At 36.7% G+C, this 22,838-nt stretch overlaps 3 protein-coding genes across 8 annotated transcripts; all 3 read left to right on the forward strand.

Moving 5' to 3' along the window:
* Positions 1-696: 696 nt before the first annotated feature.
* Positions 697-7,903, forward strand: LOC107907716 (kinesin-like protein KIN-7E). Of its 5 annotated transcripts, none has more exons than XM_041089257.1 (16): positions 697-1,001; positions 1,318-1,397; positions 1,864-1,951; positions 2,055-2,314; positions 2,660-2,749; positions 2,848-2,948; positions 3,052-3,165; positions 3,245-3,326; positions 3,424-3,491; positions 3,610-3,675; positions 3,772-3,896; positions 4,588-4,924; positions 5,305-5,409; positions 5,586-6,356; positions 6,459-6,778; positions 7,322-7,903. In XM_041089257.1, exons 4-16 carry the CDS (start codon positions 2,086-2,088, stop codon positions 7,641-7,643), a joined length of 2,730 nt encoding a protein of 909 aa, XP_040945191.1. In that variant the 5' UTR covers positions 697-1,001; positions 1,318-1,397; positions 1,864-1,951; positions 2,055-2,085; the 3' UTR covers positions 7,644-7,903. The 5 variants fall into 5 exon arrangements, with proteins under 5 accessions (XP_040945191.1, XP_040945189.1, XP_040945190.1 ...); XM_041089255.1 differs by having other exon boundaries at positions 743-1,001; positions 1,868-1,951; XM_041089256.1 differs by having other exon boundaries at positions 992-1,144.
* A 5,552-nt stretch (positions 7,904-13,455) lies between these two features.
* Positions 13,456-16,473, forward strand: LOC121214858 (NADH dehydrogenase [ubiquinone] 1 beta subcomplex subunit 9). Its single transcript, XM_041089260.1, has 6 exons — positions 13,456-13,689; positions 13,788-13,829; positions 14,177-14,258; positions 14,899-14,954; positions 15,333-15,408; positions 16,197-16,473. Exons 1-5 carry the CDS (start codon positions 13,558-13,560, stop codon positions 15,372-15,374), a joined length of 354 nt encoding a protein of 117 aa, XP_040945194.1. The 5' UTR covers positions 13,456-13,557; the 3' UTR covers positions 15,375-15,408; positions 16,197-16,473.
* Positions 16,474-18,328: 1,855 nt separating this feature from the next.
* LOC121214860 (epimerase family protein SDR39U1 homolog, chloroplastic) lies at positions 18,329-22,783 on the forward strand. Of its 2 annotated transcripts, none has more exons than XM_041089263.1 (13): positions 18,329-18,556; positions 18,648-18,701; positions 19,131-19,206; positions 19,305-19,364; positions 19,843-19,961; positions 20,377-20,421; positions 20,520-20,598; positions 20,746-20,807; positions 20,891-20,993; positions 21,091-21,151; positions 21,617-21,687; positions 22,379-22,518; positions 22,590-22,783. In XM_041089263.1, exons 1-13 carry the CDS (start codon positions 18,485-18,487, stop codon positions 22,689-22,691), a joined length of 1,044 nt encoding a protein of 347 aa, XP_040945197.1. In that variant the 5' UTR covers positions 18,329-18,484; the 3' UTR covers positions 22,692-22,783. The 2 variants fall into 2 exon arrangements, with proteins under 2 accessions (XP_040945197.1, XP_040945196.1); XM_041089262.1 differs by having other exon boundaries at positions 18,334-18,556; positions 20,740-20,807.
* The last annotated feature ends 55 nt before the right edge of the window (positions 22,784-22,838 follow it).

Consider the following 22,838-nt stretch of genomic DNA (forward strand, 5'->3'; position numbering starts at 1 on the left):
TCCAACAATCGAAGGTATTGCCCTTTAGTGGGGGGGTTTGTCTCTTGTATACTGTCGAGAGCCAACGTGTCATGAGCGGCCACCCAATGGGCTTGGTTCATGGAGCCAGGAGAGCCTCAATTGATGAACTTGCAAGACTTAATGGAGAGTTGACGATACAAGATGTGTAATAATTATGAAGCTCACTTGCGCACAGAGAGACTTGAACCACTAACCTGAGGCATATAGGTCACTTATTTGCAACCATGGTACCAACTATATCCCTTAAATAGTAACTTATATGCAATAGGTTAGGGGTTCAAACCTCACAAAGGAGAAAACACTCATTTTCTTTTGGTGAGTGGTTGTATGTCCACATATGACTTGATTACCAGAGATGTTCCCCTTCCGTGAACTAACTTACTTACAACAAGTTAACTCTAGTCCAAAATGGGAGACGAAATTTTAGTACGAGGATTCAATCGATTATTAATAAATAATACTTCAAAAACTTCTCTCAGGAGACTCGGATTCCCCACCATATTTATAATTGTAATGCACTTTTGATTGTACCGTATTTACATGTGTAAACTTCCCCCAAAATACCAAGACTAAAACATCAAAAGTAGAAGACTAAATCCGAGAAAAAAACATAATACAAGGACTTTTTTATAAAATTTAACCAAAAGATATGATCCCCACAAGGCGCTAGCAAGAGAAGCTTCAAAAAGAGACGTTGACGCTGCATCTAGATTTCCAGGACCACGGTCCCATTTCCGATCTCTCCCTAAAACCCGCTAAAAACAACCGCTCCTTCCTTCTCTCTCCCTTCATAATTTTCATATAAATCGCCGGTTTTTTCACTGTTCCATAAACTACCGTACATCCTTTTTTATTTCCATTTTAACCCTTCGTTTAAATTCAGATTCTCAAATTTATCCTTCGTCTTAGTTTTTTTCAGCTTTATTAAAGTTATAGCAGCTTTGATTTTTCGCTTCTATTTTCCTTTTTTACTCTTCCAGGTCTCTCTCTCTTCTCTTCTTTTTCGACGAAGTTCTTAGCAGCTTTCATTTTCATTATTTAAAAAGCTTTTAAATTTAAATGAGGAATTACAATTTATTTTAATTTATGAAAGACTTCAAATGTGGATTTTCAATTTTGTTTTGTACGTGAGAATAGTTTTTTTTATATATATTTTCATTTTTTGTGTTTGTTGATCTAAAAAATTGTGTTTATCAGTACTAAACAAACTGTAAATTTTGGAGTTTTACGTTGAAAATGCTCTGTTATATTATGTTTTTAAGCTGTTTTTAGATTTTATTCTGTTTTTTTTTGCAGTGCTCGAGTATCGAGGTGGAAGAGTATGGTTAAAAAGATTCAGATCAGAGCATAAATGAAGGGAAAACGACACTGTTTTGGTACTGAAGTTGTTATTTTCGCCAGTTCTTTTCCGGGAAAAATTATTAAAAAAATGCAGAAATAAGAAAAATGAATGAAAATATTTTATTTTTTCATGTATATAGTTTTTTTTTTTGGGGGTTTAGCTTGGCGTTTAAGCATGTGTTGGTGTCTATTAGGGAAAGTTTTCTACTCTTTCAAGAAGTAAAAATAAATATTTTCGCTTTTTCTTAAATGATTTTTTTAATAGGGAGGGAGGTTTTCATATTAACTACCAGATTCATTGACATTTATTTTCTGTTTCCATTTTTTAAATGTTCTTTTAGTCGATGCTTAACCTTAAAGAATAAGGTATGAAAATCAAATCGTTTTCAGATTTGTTGGATAAAACTTTATGACTAGCTCGTTGTTACTGATGTTGGCAATCATTTTTCTCTAGTTAGTTGTTTTGGTAATCAAATAATCATGATTTGCTTCTTGTTGCAGATAGATTATGGTTGTGAAAGGATGGGCCTAGAACTAATATTTCTTTGGCTGCCACAACAAACTAGCTTGCATTTTTAGGAAAGCAACAGTGAGTTTGTGTATTTGAGTACCTCTTGAGTTTGGTTTTTCTTTTTTCCAACCTGTTTGAGAATGTGAAAATTCATGGGTCTATTTTATATAATGTGCGGTAGGGCTAGTAACTGTAGAAGAGGAGTGTGAAAAATGGGGGCAATGGGTGGGGAAGAGTTGAAGAAGTTGGAGAAGGAACAGAAGGTCCAACTGGCTGCTGCTCGTGAGGAGAGGATTCTTGTGTTGGTGAGGTTGAGGCCTTTAAGTGACCAGGAAATTGTAGCAAATGAAGTTGCTGATTGGGAGTGCATCAATGACAGTACTATCCTATACCGGAACACCCTCCGGGAAGGATCCACATTCCCGTCTGCCTATACATTCGGTAAGCAAACTCCCCCTATTTTCATGTCTTTGTTGTGATCTAATATAATTTGTTGCATTAAAATATGATAACCAGCTCCCAGTTTCTAGCTCCCATTTGCTGCAGTAGGCGTTTTTTTTTAAAACTTTGATATACTTAAATGATACTAAATTTGTCCTTTAATTAATCTGGTTAATTGAACCTAGGCCAGGTTTATGAGGGTAATGTACATCGTTGGCTTAAGTTCAAAATTAGGTGTTAAAGCATCAAACATGGAAATTGTTATTTCTGTTGTGTGCTTCGGATTGACAAGCAATTTTGATCAATAGATTGTATCTTCTTTCTTCCTTTTTATGGTGGGGACAGATAGAGTATTTCGGGGTGACTGCTCGACAAAGCAAGTGTACGAGGAAGGAGCCAAGGAGATTGCTCTTTCAGTTGTTAATGGTATTAATTGTGAGTATGGTTATTGGCATCTTGGTATTTGTTCTCTGTTGATAAACTTCATGCCAAGTACAAAGTTCTCTAACAATTTTCTTCCTTCTGTTCCCCAGCTAGCATTTTTGCTTATGGACAAACTAGCAGTGGGAAGACATACACAATGAATGGAATAACTGAGTATACTGTTGCAGATATATTTGACTACATAAACAGAGTAATGAAAGTTTTAACTCATTTTTCTTTCATCATGTTGCATTTTCTCACGATTATTCTTTAAAAGCATTTTTTTTTACATAGTACTGATATTATCATTGCAGCATGAAGAGAGAGCATTTGTTTTGAAGTTCTCAGCAATTGAGATATATAATGAAGCCATTAGAGACCTCTTAACCTCAGATAACACCCAACTTAGGCTGCGTGATGATCCTGAGGTGAGTAGCAACATCCATATTATAATATTTGTTTCATTTTCTTGCGCTTATGATTGCTCTAACAAGTTCTTTTTGTCAGAGAGGAACTATTGTGGAAAAAGTCACAGAGGAACCCCTGAAGGACTGGAATCATTTGAAAGAACTCCTTGCAATTTGTGAAGGTAGAGCATTTTCAAAGTTCTCTGTTTACTTGATGATGTTGCACTCTTGCATCATTATGGATTATTAGTAATTTTCTAATGCATTGCATTGTTGCAGCTCAGAGAAGGATAGGCGAGACTTCCTTGAATGAGAGAAGCTCCCGATCTCATCAAATTATAAGATTGGTATTCTCCCTTGCCCTTCTCTTGCTTGAACATTTAATTGCTAATAGCTTATGTGTAGTAATGTTGAGTTTTTCTTTCCCTTTTTAGCTTACCATAATGTGCATTCTAACTTTTGTAGACAATTGAAAGCTCTGCTCGTGAGTTCCTAGGAAAAGAAAATTCAACAAGCCTTGCAGCAAGTGTGGTATGGCTCATGGAATTTACTTTCACATTTTAAGTTCATAAGTTGTTATTCTCAAATGAAAAAAAATAAGTGATGCAAAATGGTATTTGAGTGCAGAATTTTATTGATTTGGCCGGAAGTGAGCGAGCATCCCAGGCCTTATCCACTGGGACAAGACTGAAAGAGGGTTGCCACATAAATCGTAGTTTACTTACTCTGTCAACTGTTGTTCGCAAGCTAAGGTAGTTTTCTTATTTTTCATTTCAATCACCAGCAAGAGATTATTTAATGTCTAATTTCTTTAAGCATAGTTGTCTGATTGTTTAAGGAGTTATATTTCATTACTGTGAGGTTGATTGAGCTCCTATTCGTTTCATTTATGGTTGTCACTTTTCAATTTTAAAGTGAAACAAAGACTATGGGGCATAGTTTTATGACAGTTTGCTTAATTAGATTCAGTGTTGAATTTTTCTCAATGACACTAATATGTGAATAATTATTTACTATATTCTTTAGTGATAACTATTCATATCCAGTTGGAGTTGAAGTAATCATTACCACAATAGTGTCTTCAAGTACAGGATATTGATGATGTAGAAAAAGGCAATGTCTTGTTAAACTATTGTCACCTACTATATTTGCTCAACTCATCAATTTTAAATTGAAACAAAGACTGTGGGGCATAGTTTTATGACAGTTTGCTTAATTAGATTCAGTGTTGAATCTTTCTCATTGACACCAATATTTGAATAACTATTTACTATATTCTTTAGGGATAATTATTCATATCCGGTTGGATTTGTAGTAATCATTATTACAATAATGTGTTCAAGTACAGAATATTGATGATGTAGAAAAAGACAATGTCTTGTTAAACTATTGTCACCCACTATATTTGCTCAACTCATCAATGTTTTGCTATGGTGGATGCAGTAAAGGCAGACAAGGACATATCAATTATAGGGATTCTAAGCTGACACGCTTACTGCAGCCCTGTTTGGGTGGCAATGCCAGGACTGCCATCATATGTACCTTGAGCCCCGCGCGGAGCCATGTTGAACAAACCAGAAATACTCTTCTGTTTGCTTGTTGTGCAAAAGAAGTTACGACAAAAGCTCAGGTCAACGTGGTCATGTCTGATAAGGCCTTGGTTAAGCATTTACAAAGAGAGGTGGCCAGGTTAGAAAGTGAACTCAGGAGTCCTGTGCCTCCTTCCTCAAACAGTGACTATGCAACTTTACTGAGAAAGAAAGATCTTCAGATCCAAAAGGTAACCATCCCCTTTGGGAAATTTATTAAGGATGTCAAGGGGTCCTCTTTAATGAGCAAAATTATTATTTTGTCTTGTCTAGTATGCAACATATGCAACTGCGTCTCTTTATCTTGTCTAGCATGATAAAAGTGAAACGAAAACATGTTGGTGAATCATGCATTCTATGTTAAAACTTATAAAGCTTGGCTGAAACTTCAGTATAGTACACAGATAGATACTTTTGCTTGTGGAAAATTAGGCTGCAAGCAAATTGTTATCTTCTGACTAAGAAGCCTACCGATTTGAGGTGTCTGACATGTAAAATACAGAAGGGAAAGCCGAGGCATTTGCATGTTACATGTCACCTAACATTGTTTACATGACTCTGTACTATTCAGATGGAGAAGGAGATTAGAGAGTTGACTATGCAACGTGATCTTGCTCAATCTCGGGTCAAGGATCTGCTAAGGATGATTGGAAATGATCAAGAGTCGGTACAATCGGTATGCGTTATTGCCTATGGTATCCTTGCATGTCATGCTTTCACTGAATAGAGTGCCTATTGTAACATTATTCGTTATTTTCTTTTTGATGTATATTGTTCATAAATTTTTCATTTCTTAATGTTGGTTAATAGTTCCATTTTTGGACTGGCACTTCTTTCCCTTTTAATGATCAGGAAAGAATCAATTACCATCCTAATCAACAAGCTGGGGATACATGGGAAGATGACTATTCAGCATCAGAGTCATCGTGTTTGGCTGATTCTAATCAATTTCATGTGCATGTTCGAAAATTTAATCCAATCCATGGTTATGACAACACAGAGAGCATGAGTAATCATGAAGGGCCCTATCAGGAGCCTCTGAACAATCATGGAGATCATTCCATGACTGATTCTGCGCAAAGCTTGGAGACTCAAGGTGAAATTGCTGATGACCCCGATGAATACTGCAAAGAGGTCCAATGTATTGACACAGAAGGATCAGGCAGGGATAATAATAATTCTGAATCTCTTGCTGTACCAAATGGTGAAAGTGAAGGACGATTGGCATTGACATTAAATGGAGTTGGAGATGTGGCTGGCCAGGAAACAATGTCTACCCCAATGAATGGAGATAGAGAAGCAAATCATATTCAAAATAGCCTGAAGTTGAGTAGAAGCTGGAGTTGTAGAGATGATGTCACAGGTGGTACATCTTCTCCATATATGGACGGAGAACATAAAGAAAGCACCCCTCCTAATGGGTTAGAGAAAAGCTTTCCTGGAAGACCAGATGGTTACCAAAAGAAATTTCCTTCATTAAATTATGATGCCAATAATGGGCGGCTCTCCAGGAATGATTCTCTGTCTTCTCTTGGGAGTGCTTCCGTCCAGACTTCTGCAGATGAGCAAATTACTAGTATTCATACTTTTGTTGCTGGACTGAAGAAACAACTTGATGGCCAGGTGAGAATATGCCTATCATTTTCTGCCAGTGGAAACTTTAAAATATGCAATTGGGCATGTCTAATTTGATTTCTTTGCAAATGTGTGGTACTTTCATCACAGGTTCAGGATACCAGTCTAGAAGTAGATGAGTCTGGAACGAGTATGAAAGGTGCAGGATTGGATCCAATGCATGAAGCATCAGGCACTCCTGTGGATTGGCCCCTGGAATTTGAGAGGTTGCAGAGAGCAATACTCGAACTTTGGCAAGCTTGCAATGTTTCCTTGGTTCACAGAACATATTTCTTCCTTCTCTTTAAAGGTGATCGAACTGATTCAATTTACATGGAGGTAGAGATTAGGAGACTTACCTTCCTCAAGGAAACATTTTCTCAAGGAAATCAAGCCGTAGAAGATGGTCGCACACTAACAGTGGCTTCAAGGTTCTCTCTCTTTCTCTCTCTTGCAGCCATTGATTGCCTAATGGGCTATGAACAGTATATGTGAAAACACTGAACTTTTATGATTCCTTGCTTGAACAAAGGACATATATGATATATGTCGGTCTTTGTCAACATAGCAAAATTTTCTTCTCTTGGAAACTCTAGGAGTTTTCATTATCTAATGTTGACATCGATTATTTCTTATCCTTAACATCTTTGTGGATACTGATTGTTTATACTTGGAGCAAAATTTTCCTGTCTTGAAAACTCAATATCGAATAGAAAATATATAGTGTTGATACTAATTGCCGCATATCCATGAAGTGTGCTTTAGTTTTCTTCTTGTAGTATTTATACTATGGAGAAATGAATATCAAATAGATAATAACTGGCTGGGTCGTGTTAGTGGCCTAGTAGTCGTTTGAAGTCTTTTCCATGGTTGACTTTGATGCTGTTTTATGTTTACTTTCTTCCAGCATATGTGTTACATTATCCCTTCCATATAATTTCTACTTGTCTCTATTGGTTAATTTATTGATGCAGCGTGAAAGCTCTTCGGCGTGAGAGACGAACTTTAAGCAAGCTAATGCGTAAAAGGTTTTCAGAAGAAGAGAGACAAAAATTGTATCAGAAATGGGGTATTTCGTTAAACTCGAAGCAGAGAAGGTTACAACTGGTGAACCAGTTGTGGAGCAATAACAAGGATATTGATCACGTCACAGAGAGCGCCACCATCGTTGCAAAGCTGATTAGGTTTGTAGAGCAGGGACGTGCACTCAAGGAAATGTTCGGGCTTAGCTTTACTCCTCCACGGCCTAGGCGGAGATCCTATGGTTGGAAAAACAGCATGGCTTCTCTTATATGAGCCTATATATCAACATCTGTATACAGCCATAGAAGGTAATTTTCTTTAAAAGATTATGGGCCATGTTAGCATTCTTTTTAATGATTGAAATTGTTAACAGCTTGTAATGATTATCAGATAGAGTGGTGTATGAATGTATATCTCATATCCAAAAACTGGCTTTTATGCAATAGTCTTCGGCCGATTCGAGTTTGTGTGTATCTCCGTGTATTGGTTCTTAGGTGACATGGATATGGAAATATGACTTTCTGATTTTGTTATCTCCGTTTCATGAATGTGTAGGAAATTCGTGTATTTGTATTATTCACGGGCTATAATCGTGTTCAAGGTCTTATATTTATATAAATTTTGATAGATTGCTTATTCTTATGTCACGGGGCTAGACCTTTCGTCTCGCAATCCGTGCGGCCTTAGGCGATCCGTTCGTCCAAACTCACCCAAGTCAGCCTTACTCCCAAAAGAGAGGATTCTTTTAGAACTCCTCCAAGGCACCAATTTGTATAGCGGAAGCGTTTGTGCCAAAAGAAGCCACAAGAGAACAACAGAAAGAGCGCTCGCAAAGTGTTTGAGTAAATGCTCAAGAATTCTATTACTCTTAAGAATTCAAGTTACAATGGATGATTTACAAATGAGGGGGAGGCTCTCTATTTATAGTTGAGCTCCCCCAAAACCGACGGTCAAGATTCATGTACATCGACGGATGAGATTCACTATATCCCTTGATTTTAGGGATTTACAAGATTTACCATATCGAATCTAATCTAATCTTACAAGATATGATTCTATTCTATCTTCTAAGATTAGTTACTAAAATTGCCTAAGTTGCCATGTCTTCATCATTGGGCCAACTAGGCTTCAATCTGATAGGCTTCTTTAGTAGCTCTTTGAATCGGGCCAGTTCTTGTGGGCTGAATGTCCCCCATCTAATCGATAGACCTCCATGGGGCGCTTCTTGCGGCATGGTCACGGGCTTTGCACTTTGGCCCGTGACATTCTCCCCCACCCAATCTCGCAACGCCCTCGTTGCGTTTTCTGGATGACACTGACTTGATTCATTGTGAAACTCTTTCGTTGCCTCGGCTTCTTCCTGACTCGTCTTGCGATCAGGTTGTCCCTTCCTTCGGAACTTATGCCTCGACTTCCGTCGCCTCTTATCTTGAACCGTTCCACTCGTTGGTACATTCTGTTGGCAAGTAGTCTCCGCTTTAACTTGCCCCAATTTTGACTTGTTTCTGTTGGAATCCCCTCGATTCTCATACCTCGGCTTCGTACCGTCCACAATTCCTTGGCCTCCTCGCTTATGAACTTTGAAAGGGCCCCTACGACCTTGCCAAGCCAACAAGTCAGAATTCAAAACACTATCAGAGTGTTTGCAATGTACCTTACTCGTAGCATTTACTCGTCTCGACTGTCCTTGCATCGCTCCTTTTCCCTTGAAGCCCGATGCACAACCCACCTTTCCCAAAGGTGTCAGCTCCACAGTCGATCCCGCAGGCTTCATATCGGTCCCTTGCGCCACTAACACTTCCGAAGAGGCTTTCGTAGCATTCCGTTTTGCCGATTTAATGTTTCTCCCATACGAAACATCTTCGACTAGTTGGATTGACGATAACATTTTAGTCCCAACTTTCACATCCCGATGCACCGGCACAATACTCTTTGTTGATGGACCGGTGGCAATATGGATTTGATCGGCCCCTAGTTGCAGAGTTGCCTGAATCCTAACAAGGAAGTTTAAGCCAAGCACAAAATCGTAATCACTTAATTGGATTACCTCGAATTCTTCCTTGCTCTTCCATTCGCCGATTTGTATTTCCACATCACGAACTACTCCTACAGTTGGGGCTTTCTCAGAAGTTGCTACCTTGATCTTCTTATTCGATTTCCTAATCGACAGACCAAGCTTCTTCGCAGCCTTTTCTGACATGAACAAGTCCAATGCTCCCGTATCAATAAGAGCACTCCGCTTCTGACCCGCAATGTTGATGTCTACAAACATCAACCCATTTTCATTCCTCTTCCCAGGAATGAGCACCATCGAATTGACTTTCGATGTGTTTCCCTCGGTAGGCTTCGCCTCCTCCTTCGGCTCATCCTTCTTTGCCGAAATCATCACTTTATTTGGACATTTACGTGCCATGTGTGGTCATTGACAAAGGAAGCATTTCATCTTCTTCCTCTTGTCCCTTGGGTTGTCTAATCCCCGCTTCGCATCTCGTGGTTTCCCGTTGCCACTTGTGCTATCAGTACTGTTGCCCCCATCGCTATGTCCCCTTTCATCTTCTTCATGGTTTCTCTCACTATTGCCCCTTCCATTGGGCTTAGATGCCTCAAGCTTGTCTCCCGTCGGATCAAGCTCAACAAAGGACTCTGCTTCGGCCATGGCTACAGTAAGTTCGGTGATTCCTTGCCTTCGCAACTCCTGCTTTGCCCACGGCTTTAACCCATCATCGAACCAATAGAATGCTTCTTTCTCACTCAAGTCGGAGATTTGAAGCATCAACTCGCTAAATGCCTGCACATACTCCCGAACAGTGTCTTGTTGCGTGAGACGACGCAACTTTGCTTGAGCCTCCTTCTCGGCAAACTGAGGGTAAAACTGCTTCTTCAACTCTCCTTGAAACTCCTCCCAAGTTCCAATAGCCGTTCCTCCACGTTTCTCATCCGTGGACCTACGTCGCCACCACAGGAGAGCAACATCAGAAAAGTAAATCGAAGCAGTGTTTACCTTAATGCCATCATCCTCGATGCCCATCGCTCGGAAGTATTGCTCCATTTCCTACAAGAAGTTGTCCACATCCCTCGCGAATCGTGCACCCTTAAACTTCTCCGGTTTGGGAACATCCATTGCATGTTGCTTCGGCCTTGAAGACAACATCCCATTACTCAAAGCGGCTTTGTAAATCGCGAGCTCCCCTTTGAGCTCCTCCATTTCTTTCTGCATGGCTAGCACCATATCCTCGAGAGCTTCATCCCTTTCTGCCAGCTTTACCTCAGTGGACTCGAGTAATTCCGTTATCTTTTCCCTATTTGCACCGAGAGAATCCAACACAAAATCTCTGAGTTGCTCCTCCATTGAGTCTAACCCATCTGTGCGTCCCTCGACCAATTCAAGCGTTTCTTTCACGTTCCCTACGGATTCCTCAAGATTGACCACTCGATTCTCCAAAGCTGTCAGCATTTCCCTCGAGCGACTGGCTTTTCTAGCCCTTCTACGGGTCTCCATTGGCTCACTCTAACCAACGACTTCTTTCGACATCCCAACAGTGCCTTCGAACCACTCGAATAACTTGGTTCAAAACTTGGCTCGGATACCACTTGTCACGGGGCTAGACCTTTCGTCTCGCAATCCGTGCGACCTTAGGCGATCCGTTCGTCCAAACTCGCCCAAGTCAGCCTTACTCCCAAAAGAGAGGATTCTTTTAGAACTCCTCCAAGGCACCAATTTGTATAGCGGAAGCGTTTGTGCCAAAAGAAGCCACAAGAGAACAACAGAAAGAGCGCTCGCAAAGTGTTTGAGTAAATGCTCAAGAATTCTATTACTCTTAAGAATTCAAGTTACAATGGATGATTTACAAATGAGGGGGAGGCTCTCTATTTATAGTTGAGCTCCCCCAAAACCGACGGTCAAGATTCATGTACATCGACGGATGAGATTCACTATATCCCTTGATTTTAGGGATTTACAAGATCTACCATATCAAATCTAATCTAATCTTACAAGATATGATTCTATTCTATCTTCTAAGATTAGTTACCAAAATTGCCTAAGTTGCCATGTCTTCATCATTGGGCCAACCAGGCTTCAATCTGATAGACTCCTTTAGTAGCTCTTTGAATCGGGCCAGTTCTTGTGGGCTGAATGTCCCCCATCTAATCGATAGACCTCCATGGGGCGCTTCTTGCGGCATGGTCACGGGCTTTGCACTTTGGCCCGTGACACTTACACATGCTTATTATGTTTGTGCTGTATTTATATTTTAATTTGGGAGATGATGCATGGCAAATAATAAACTCAACGTTGATGTGGAATTTTAATATGCTTTTCTAAATTAAATAACGTGATATATTACCCATTTTACCTATGTGTACATTCAATCTAAATCCCTAAATTGAAGAACATTCATTCGATAGAAAGATAGTTATAGGAACAAGCAACGAGTGCATTGGTTGAAGTGAGTTCGTCCGAGACTAGGGTTCAAGGTATGTTTGTTGGCTGAAGTGAGTTCATTCAGCCTCGAGACTAGAGTTCGATTTGTAGGTTACAATATGAATAATTTGTATCTAACATATTAAAGAAAAATAATATCATTAAAATTTAGAAGAATTATTTTTAACATATTATATACAAGTTATCAATATGATATGTGTACTTATAATTAGGGGTGAGCATTCGATCGAATCGAATCGAAAATTTTCGAGTTAATCGAGTTTTCGAATCTCATTTTATCATCCTAACTTTATTTGAAGTTTTCTTGAATCGAGTCGAGTGAGATGAAATTCGAATCGAATCGAATATATTTGTTCGAGTTAAAATTTAAAAAATAATTTTGGGTCATTGTAACCACTGTCACCCATTGTAATAAAATTTGTCCACCTTAATCAATTTTTTTATTAACTTTCATCCCCTCATAATTTATTTATTAATTTTTTATATACTGGTTAGCTTCTTTGCTTGCTTAATTGTTTCAATTATCTTCAGATTCTTGTCACTATGTATTTTGGAATTAAAAAAAATATTAAATGTAAAAATATGATTTTTTTAATAAAAGTTATTTTAAAAATAAAATGTGAAATTGATACCAATATAAAATTTTAACACAAATATTTTATGGCATAATTAATAATTCAATTTTAATATAAATATTCAATATGACTAAACAATTCAATAATATAAATAATATAAAATGTGAAATTTAATTTAATAATATAAATAGTAGATATAAATAAAATTCTTATTATTTATGTTTAGTGATTTTTTTTGAATAATTTTGATTTTTTATTTGATAGTAAAGGGTGAGAAGTAAAAGGTTAGGGGGGAATTAAAAAGTTTTGGGAAATAAAAGTTTGAGGGAAAGTAAATAGGGGGAGTAAAATTTTGGAGGGAAAATATTAAAAAAAAATTGGAGGGGGGAGGGTTTGGGGTAGATGAGAGGTGAGATGGGAAGGGAATAAAAATTTTAGGGGAAAAGTGGGAGGGAGTAAAAATTTTGGGGAAAAATAAAAAGTTTTGAGGGTTTTTAGGAGTAAAATTTTGAGAAAAAGTAAATGGGAGAGTAAAATTTTGGTGAGAAATGAATTTTGGATAGATTGGGGGGTTGGGAGGGGAAGAGAGTAAAAGTTTTAGGGAGAAAAGTGGGAATGAGTAAAAGTTTTGAGGGAAAAGTAAAAAGTTTGAGAGTTTGGGGTAAAAATGTAAAATATTATAGTTTAATATTCGAGTTATTCGAATTCGAAAACTTAACTTGATTCGAACTCAAAATTTGAAAAAAAAATTCGAGTTAATTCGAATAACTCGATTTGTTTAACTCGAAATTCAATTTTTTTTCGATTTTTTCAAGTGGAATCGAGTTTTACTCACCCCTACTTATAATTACATTTTGGTCAATATGTTTTAAATACACTCAATGCTGGATTTGAGCTCAGATTTGATGTTTAGGCTAGATTAATAAAAATGACTTAATTGATCCTTTGAGGACTAAATTAAAACATTTTGAAGTTCAAAAACCAATAAAAAATTTGCAAATATTTTGGAGATGTATGGTGCAATTAACTCATTATAACTTGAAAGAGAATAAGACGCTGCCGTTTCATCATTAGTCGGTCCGCGCCCGCGGTCGTAGATCAATCAACGCTTTGTGAAAAGCCTGAGAGAGAGAAAGAGAAAAAAAATCAAAAGGCAAAAGCAACTGAAATGAGCGGAGCCTCGACGGCGGCGTATTTAGCTCGAAGAGCGGCGCAAAAGGAGAGGGTTCGGATCCTCTACCGCCGTGCCCTGAAAGACACACTCAACTGGGCCGTCCATCGCCACCTCTTCTATCAAGATGTAACTCCTCAAATCCTCCAATCTCCCAATATCTCATCTTTTCACAATTGTTTTCCCATTCAATTGAATCTATAATTTATATTATTTATTTTTCTTAGGCTTCTGACCTTCGCGAGAAATTCGAAGCCAACAAGCATGTGGTTCGTCTCCCTCGTTTCTCATCTTCATATCATTTTGATTTTTTGAAAAGTAAACTTGAACGAGTATTCGTTATCTGTGAATGTGAAGTACATTATTTTATTATTACCTTTTCTTTTTCTATGATGATAATTTGAGCACATTGAACTTCTGCATTGAACTTATCGATTCGGTCGTTTCAGTTTTAAAAAAAAAGACTGACTTAATCAGCTCAATCGATAACCTTAGGTTTATTTCTGCACTTGTGAATAGTCATTGTGATGGTCAGAATGGTTTAATGATTTTTTTTAAATGGTTAACTCTGTGGCTATTTTGGTTGTGCATTTTACAATTTGGTGTGTTATTACAGGAAGATCTTGATACAATCGACAAAATGATAGATGCAGGTGAAGCAACTTATAATAAGTGGCGGCATCCCGATCCTTATATCGGTACGTACTGTATTTTTTTCGTCGGTAGTTTTGTTAAGAGAGTTTTGTTTTGAATTAATGGGACATGCAAAACTGTCTTTCTGTGGATGCGTAGACTTGTCTCAAAGAAAAACGGATCTGATAGAAGTGAGTGTCATATGGCTGGATATTGAATTTTATGATGTCTCAATAAATCTTGTGTGGAAAGTATTTGTAAGTGAGTTTTTGGATTCATAGGTTGTTTTGAAACGTTCTTTAAAAACAATTGAGAGGAGAATACCACAGAATTTTGAAAAGGGAATGAAATCTCGTCGATAACTAATTAGTTATTATAGGATGATAGTCTGATGATACTAGTGAACTTTCATTGATTGTGTGAAAAAAGCCAAATGAGAGCCAAGGTTTGCTGAAGTAGGTGAAGAGAAATGCTACTTAACTATTACTATGTCAATTCACCTCTCATTGCTTAGCGGCATCTCTTTTTCACTTACATTCTTGTGTTTGGTCCATCAATTGTTGGTTATTGTTGATTAGCTCTCGCTTTTGTTATTGCATGTGATTGATTGACTGTGATATAGGTTGGTTTCTTATAAGATGCTTATTTTTTCGTATTTTAAACCTTTTACGGTGTTTTAAGCTTATGTACTAAGTTCATTTGCAGTTCCTTGGGCTCCTGGTGGTTCCAAGTTTACTCGAAACCCTGTCCCACCTTCTGGGGTAAGTGTTATTTGTTCATTTCTTGCTACCCGTGTTTTCTTTCCCACATTCCATGCTGTTTGGCTCATTGCCCTCGTCTATAGTTATCCATCAATTATCATCCCAATATACAATTTATTTATACTGCAGAGTAGAAGAAGAAAACTAGAAGAGTAACTCAAGCCATTTTGCTTATCTTGTTTTTACTACTCAATAGCGGATGGTTTAGTATCAAAATTTCATCTAAATTGGCTTGCAACTTCTCAATATACATGACACTGAGTTGTTTAATGTTTGTTGCTTACTTATATCATTTACGTGCCATCAGCTATTATTTGCTAAATTTTTTATGGGCTTTATTATTGCTCATCCGGTTCTGATTGTTCACTCTTGATGCAGATCGAGATCGTGTATGATTATGGTCGAGAAGAAAATGACTAAGACATCCATCTTTTCAACTTCCCCAGAAATAAAGGTTAGCCATATACTGTATCTAGATTTACATCATTCATTGTATAATTTCCTTAATAAATTTTGGTTTGTCTCAAATAACTGCCTTCTGGTTGGCGGCACTGCTCTTGAAAGTATAGTTGCAAAAATCTCTTGAATTTGTACTGAAAAATACATTTTTATGTTGAGGATTGAACTTCTCCTCTTTTATAACATGGTTTAAGTTTGCAATTGCATGTCTAGGGAGATACCTAACTGATAGTCAAACCAATTAGGCCACCAGTTCCCTATTCGACCGCTGGTCCAACAATAATTAAATAAATTCATAAAAATTAATGAAAATTTTTAAAAATATATATATAAACTGGTTCAAGCACTGGCTTTTAACAGTTTCAAGCAGTTCGCTCTGAGGCTGGTTCAATCCCTTTGTCTAGACTGGTATACCGGCCAGTTCCCAGTCCAACCGGCTGGTCCGTTCTGGTTTCAACAACACTGGATATATGTGCTAGAAGTAATAGAAGTTCTATTTTATTTGAATTCTAGAGGGTTTTCTTTTTGGTCCTGAAAATATTGTAGTTTATTTAGGAAGTGATTGATGTGTTATTTCACCGAATTGAATTTATGGGATGCTATTCTACATGTTTTGTCTCTTCTAAATTTGTATATTTTTGCGCTAAGGTCTGAACCCTTCCAAAGCATACTCTTTGATGAGAAAATTCAATGCAAAATCACATAGACTGTGATAGCAAGGGCCTCTCTTGCCCGCTCTTCCCAATTTGGTTATTTTTTAATGTCAGAACTTTTAATTTTCAGTTGATGCAGGTCTAAAGGATCGTTGAGTGTGTAACGAGTGGTCTAGGACAGCAACTAATTTGCATTACCTCAATTGAAACGAGATAAGGCTTTTAATAACATTTATGGTGATTCTCCATTGTGCTTATTGTTGTGTGCCTGGTGTTTTGTATAATAAAAGATCATTGGTCTGATTGAAGGTACAAAATGCTTGCTTACATGGCATGGAACTACAACGATCTTGAATCTTTCTTGTCATAAACTATATTTCTCTTAATTTCATATGCAGTTTTTTTTATAAACTTGTTTATGGCTATGTCAACGGTCGGTAATTGAACAGCTGGAGACATTAGGGTCAAGGGGCCGGTTCCTTGACATTACGGGTTGTAATGTAGGTGTCCCAAGTGTTTTTCTTGACATTACTTTGTTTTACAAAAGGGATCAAAGCTTGAAAATAAGGTTTTAAGGTTTCAGATGTTGAAATTCAGTTTCCGAATCCAGCGAATGTTATCTTTTAAATGTTAATTACATGAAGTAACCGGATCAAATCCGTGTTCTCTTCGGCATTACTTGTCCTGCATTGTTCCCATACTGAGATTAAAGGAAAGTGGAGCGGCTGGAACCATGAGCTCTGAAGAAGCTTGTTTCCCCACAAACTCAACACTCGCCTGGTCCACATTTGAAAATACAAGCAAAGAGTCAGATGATAACAAAGCAAATAAATGCTTGGTTTTTTACTCATTGATACAGCCAATGCTTGCTCTCTTTATTTGACATACATTCAGGTAGCAAAATGTTAATTCGAACCATTTGATAGATTTCAAATCAAGTGGCCGGGATAGAGAGGGGTGTTTTTCTGTTTGAAAGGCAAGTGTCTAACCGTTTTGGTATTTCTTTTTACATCAAATGTTCATCGAAAGTACGGAATCAAATGAGATAGATTACATATACATGCAACATTCATGGAAGTAATGGTAACATTGAAGTTTCAGTATTTACGACAAAGTTGGGTGGCAATAATTCATCCTCTTCTTGCTTCATTGTCGTTTTCATTCTCCTCGCTAAATCTTTGTCATCGAACTTAAGGGTGAAATCATTTCTCTTTTACCCTCTTAAAATATTAATAATTTAATTTAATTTTTTATAACACATAACTTATGTTTTCATCACTCGCTTGCTTGTACCGAAAACAAAAAGAAACATTGAATCGTTTTGGCCCAAAGTTTTTTTTTTCCTTTTTCTTTTTTCTGTTGTACTATTTTCCCCGGTTTGCTCTCAGATTTAATTGAAAATAAACGAAATGCAAAAATATGCTTCAAGTTGCTATATTTTTTTGCATATTTAAAATCTAGTCCATCTAAGAAGTTAATCTTTTTTTTACTTTTTGAATTTAAAAGTTCAAGTACAATTATTAATCCTTAAATGATTTTTACATTAAATTTATTGGTGTGACATTTTGAGAATAAAAAGAAAAGGTGTAATGACTTATTTGACCCTCTAACTTTATAAAAGAAGTCTTTTTACTCCTCCATATAATATTTCGCCTCTCTTAGCCATTGAACTTGTACTGTTTGTCAAATCACCCTAAAATAGATGAAAGAAGTTAACATCTATTAACTTTATTGATGTAGCATACACATGGATTGTCACGTAAGCAATTAATTAATTTTTTTAATTTAAAAATTCAGAAATTTATTTTTTAAAAATGAATTAATTTATGATGTAGATTGTCACATCAGCAAAGTTAACAAAGTTTACTTTTTCATTCATTTTGGGTTGATTTGGTAAATAACACAAGTTTAAAGACTAAAAGAGGCAAAAATTAAATGAAGGGGTAAAATGTATTTCTTTTATAAAATTGAAGGGCCAAATAAGTTATTATGCCAAAAGAAATACTAACTTAATAGCCATATAATAATAATGAAAAAGACATAATAGACCTGAATTTAAAATAATAATTTTCATAGTATTAAAAATTGAACTTTCATTTTCAAATCTGAAAAGTAGAGTGACTAAATCATTATTTTTGGAAAGAAAGAGGACTCAATCTTTGAAAAAAGGATTAGAGACTAAATTGAAAATATAAGAAGAGTGGAGGGACTTAAAATATATTTTAACCTAAATTAAGCCCAGATTCCAGACCAGGAAAAAACGGGTGATGGAGATGGAGTTTCTTTGTAGTGTGGCTCCAAATTAAACACGATCATCTCCTTGTTCTTTAACTCTTCAATAAACCCCCAAAAACTACACATGCTATATCCACCATTACGTTACGTAGTTTTATTTTTCCAGCTAACAGCCTTGGAAAAATGGAGGTGTTTTGCAGTCTTTCATGGACTCATTCCATTTCTCCTCGTCTTCACATCCCTCACTCTTTCTCTGTAAGTTTCCGAGTAACACCCAATTTCACCATTTTTTCGTTGTTTTTTCTTGCTTTCAAGTTCTAATCGTTTTGTTATATTTTTTTTAAAGGTGGTTGAGACTAATAGATTCAGGGTTATTTGTAGTGCTGCTCAGTCCCAAAAGGTTTGTTCTAATAGATACTCACTTCTTTTAACTTGAAAGTAAATTTTCCATTTTGCCTCCTAACTTCCATGAATGTGATATGGTTTCATAGTGAAATTGGGGGTCAAATTTTGCTATTAGTTGTGGATTTAATTTAGTGAATTTTAGTATATGTAGGTTTCGAATTTCAAATTTTCAATTTGATTCAAATAATAGCAGTTAAAACCATTTCGGTTAAATTCTACCATCAGCCAGTCCATTCTTCAGTTTGATCATTCTTAATCCATTTACTTTTCGAATTAAACTATAGAGACTAAATCCACAACTTAAGCACAATACAAGGACTAATAGCATAATTTAACCAAAATGAGGTGTTGTGAATTTGATCATGTTGGATCAATTATTTTCCTTGGGAGATATTTTTTTGATTCTTTATAGATTGTTTTGTAGGCAAATCAGATGACTGTATCAGTTACAGGAGCTACTGGTTTTATAGGTACAAGATTGGTGCAGAGATTGCATGCAGGTAATAATAGTTTGTTTAAATGTTTTTTAAGAATAATTTAGCTTTTTTTTTTAGAAGCTTTTTAGGAACAATTTAACTTTGATGAAATTGTAATGCAGACAACCATAACGTTTGTGTTTTGACACGGTCCAAGTCCAAAGCTGAGACAATATTTCCGGGTAAGAAGGTAATGAGTACTTTTTGTATTTTGCTCTTACATTGCTTTTCTGCATATAGAGGAGAAGATGAAAGAAATTTTGTTGGCAGAAATGGGTGAAAAACCTTTTGAGAATCTGAAAAACAAGCATATAGATACATATGTACATATGCATATTTCTCTTTTTTGGTCTCAGAAGAACAGTTCATTACTTAGCAAATTGTTCAGTGCATATGAATACTAGCAATATCAGCTTTAAAAACAAAAACCATAAAGTTCGGAACATTAAAATAAACAACATGATCCTTACACGACAAACTAGGATCACTCCTCTTCCTGGCAAGAGCATCCGCACAGCGATTTCCTTCATGAAACACATGCATTAATGGCTATTCTGGAAGGAATCCAGCATTTGTATATATGCATATTACTTAATAAATGCATCTACTTACATATCTTTTTTCCCTCTTTGTTTCTTTGTTTCGCCTTGTCATTTGTAGTGAAGAACTTCCCGGGAATTGTAATAGCAGAGGAGGCTGGGTGGAAGGATTGTATCGAAGGATCGAATGCTGTTGTGAATTTGGCTGGAATGCCTATAAGCACAAGATGGTCTCCTGAGGTTGGTATTAGAAGAATTATCTTAAATCCTAAACTTCGTATCATGTTGCTAGATAGACATGAGCTCTTTAGCCCGATAGGAAAAAAGTACAAAATCCTAAACCATAAAACCCTAAATATAACGTAATGATTTGCTATCATATATTCTTGCATAAGTCCCACTTCTCGAGACATACTTTTTAGCTCTTTCGTTTTCATTTCGGTTCGATGCAAATATACTAAATTCTCAGCTGGCGCACCCGCACACACATACACACTTCATTTGATTGATGGCATTGGCCAAGTGATGCAATGGATACTGAGTCTTCAACAACTTTTTTTGTTAAGTATCGATTAAGTCTCCATGCACCGCTATTAAAATAGATACCTCTGCATCTTTTTGTACATATACGATGTTGTTTTTATCTGTATTGCAGATTAAAAAGGAAATTAAGGAAAGCAGGATCAGAGTCACCTCAAAGGTTTCATTTTCTGCTTACTTTTTTTCTTTTAAAGCAATCGACATTCTATAACCTCTTTTAACTTTTTGTCCATTGCCCCTTTTTGCTGATTTTTGAAGGTTGTAGATTTAATAAACAGTTCACCTCAAGGAGTTCGGCCTACCGTGTTAGTTAGTGCAACAGCCGTCGGTTATTATGGTTCGTATCTACCTTTACATCCATAAGGTTTTTAAGAAACGGACACAGTTCATATCAATATGATCAATGAAATGCTTCAGACATGAGCTCTGCAACTAGGCTTCTCTAACGTATACATATTTTACTTGTTTCTTCCTGCATGCTCAGGCACAAGTGAAACACAAGTATTCAACGAGAACAGTCCATCGGGAAATGATTACTTAGCTGAGGTAAAGAAATAAAGAAAACGATTACTTAGCTTAGATGAGCATTGTTTTGTTTCCTTTTACTGATGCTATATTTATTTGCTCAGGTTTGTAGGGAATGGGAGGGAACGGCGCTTAAAGTAGATAAGGATGTGAGATTAGCTCTTATTCGTATCGGAGTTGTACTCGGAAAAGACGGCGGTGCTTTAGGTATAACTGATGCTCTTCTTTCTCGATCTCTTCATGCTCGGTATATGATTAAAATTAAGATATATTTTTCTCAACAAAGATATATTTACTTTTGCAGCTAAAATGATCCCTCTCTTCATGATGTTTGCTGGAGGACCTTTGGGCTCTGGACAGCAATGGTAATGCTATATCATCCCTAAGAACTACTTTCAAATAGTTATCAGAATTGGCTTGTTGATTTTCATTGGGGATGCAAGAAAAAACCGGACTCGACGGATTCCAACCTGACCCAATTTGATAGTGTCGGGTTTCCTTTTAATATGATTTCGAGGTGGGTCTAATTTTTCATTTAGTCGAGGTGGGTCAGGTTTAAGAAAAACCAACTCTGCCCACCCCAAGATAAGTACCAAAATAATATAAACTGTGGCTTACCTAAATCGAGTCAGAGTCGGGAATAGCTTTGATTTTTTGGGTTTGACATGGGATGGGTAAATTAATGTTTCGAATCGGGGTCAGATTATGTTGGGAATATCAGGGTGGGCAAAAACCCGACCCACCCCACGTCATTGTCATCTCTAATTTTCATTCCTACAGCTGATATTGTTTTTCTTAATCTACATTTCGATAATGTTTTTCATATGTAGGTTTTCATGGATTCACTTGGATGACATAGTGAACCTAATATATGAAGCTTTATCCAATCCATCTTACAAAGGTAAAATCTTCTATGAATTAATGTACTTAAATTTTTGTGAATTCCCAATGCAAAACAAGGCTGAATAACCCAGTACTGTAGGAGGAAAACTGAATTGAAATGGGCTTTGATGTTTTCTCTACTCTATCCCAATCTTTGTGTGTAATATCATGCCATTGTTGTCTTCTCCTTGTGGTTTCTATTAGGGGTGTAAATGAGACATTACTTGCAAGCTACTCAAGTTCGACTTGAAAAAGATTCGAACTCAATCCGATAATTATTGAGCCGAGCTCGAACTATGGATCGAGCCGAATTCGAGTTTAATAATACTTGGCTCAAACATCTTGTGAGCCTTATTGAGCTTTTCATATTTTTATATTATTAAATTACATTATTGGCCTTAATATATATTATTAACCTAAGCTTAATTTTTGAGCCGAGCTTGAGCTTGAGTACAAAAATTGGTAAACGAGCTTAATCAAGGTCGAGCTCGAACTCAAGTAGCTCGATTATATCTCGAGCCCAGCTCAAGCTTAAAAATAGATGTTCGATAAAGCTCAAGCCGAGTATTGAACTTCAAATTTTGAGTCGAGCTTGAGCTTGGCACTATTCAGGCTTGACTCAACTCTATTACACCCCTAGTTTCTGTTACATTAATACGAGAACTGTCGCAGTTCATCTCCTGCTTTTTGCTTTACCTAATTGTCGTCAGGTGTTATAAATGGAACTGCACCAAATCCGGTTCGATTGTCGGAGATGTGTAATCAATTGGGAAACGTCCTCGGTCGACCATCATGGCTTCTGGTTCCTGACTTTGCCCTCAAAGCTGTATTAGGGGAAGGTGCTTCAGTGGTATGTTCTCTTTTTCCTTACACATCCATAAAACACATGCAATTGTGATTCAATATATACTGTTTATGCAGGTTCTGGAGGGACAAAAAGTGGTTCCTGCAAAAGCTAAGGAATTGGGTTTCCCATTTAAGTACCCTTATGTTAAAGATGCACTTAAATCCATTCTTTCATAGAATTCTTTAGGTTTTCTTTTTGGTTTCATTTTTTTCCTATTAGGTTTTCTCCCAACGTCAAGAGTAACATTTTGCGATTGTTATTTTCTGTATGTGGCTTTGCTTTGCTTTTCCTATTAGCTGATTATCAATGATAAAAAGATCAAG

The sequence above is a fragment of the Gossypium hirsutum genome, chromosome D02, assembly GCF_007990345.1.
Source record: "Gossypium hirsutum isolate 1008001.06 chromosome D02, Gossypium_hirsutum_v2.1, whole genome shotgun sequence".
Lineage (NCBI taxonomy): Eukaryota > Viridiplantae > Streptophyta > Magnoliopsida > Malvales > Malvaceae > Gossypium > Gossypium hirsutum.

Excerpts from the sequence above, each read along its gene's own strand:
- LOC121214858 (XM_041089260.1), top strand. The coding sequence starts at position 13,558 with ATGAGCGGAGCCTCGACGGCGGCGTATTTAGCTCGAAGAGCGGCGCAA. Across the intron at positions 13,690-13,787 it reads GCCACCTCTTCTATCAAGAT|GCTTCTGACCTTCGCGAGAA; the intron begins GTAACTCCTCAA and ends TATTTTTCTTAG. Across the intron at positions 13,830-14,176 it reads TCGAAGCCAACAAGCATGTG|GAAGATCTTGATACAATCGA; the intron begins GTTCGTCTCCCT and ends GTGTTATTACAG.
- LOC121214860 (XM_041089262.1), top strand. The coding sequence starts at position 18,485 with ATGGAGGTGTTTTGCAGTCTTTCATGGACTCATTCCATTTCTCCTCGT. Across the intron at positions 18,702-19,130 it reads GTGCTGCTCAGTCCCAAAAG|GCAAATCAGATGACTGTATC; the intron begins GTTTGTTCTAAT and ends ATTGTTTTGTAG. Across the intron at positions 20,422-20,519 it reads GGATCAGAGTCACCTCAAAG|GTTGTAGATTTAATAAACAG; the intron begins GTTTCATTTTCT and ends TGATTTTTGAAG.
- LOC107907716 (XM_041089257.1), top strand. The coding sequence starts at position 2,086 with ATGGGGGCAATGGGTGGGGAAGAGTTGAAGAAGTTGGAGAAGGAACAG. Across the intron at positions 3,327-3,423 it reads ACTCCTTGCAATTTGTGAAG|CTCAGAGAAGGATAGGCGAG; the intron begins GTAGAGCATTTT and ends GCATTGTTGCAG. Across the intron at positions 6,779-7,321 it reads ACACTAACAGTGGCTTCAAG|CGTGAAAGCTCTTCGGCGTG; the intron begins GTTCTCTCTCTT and ends TTATTGATGCAG.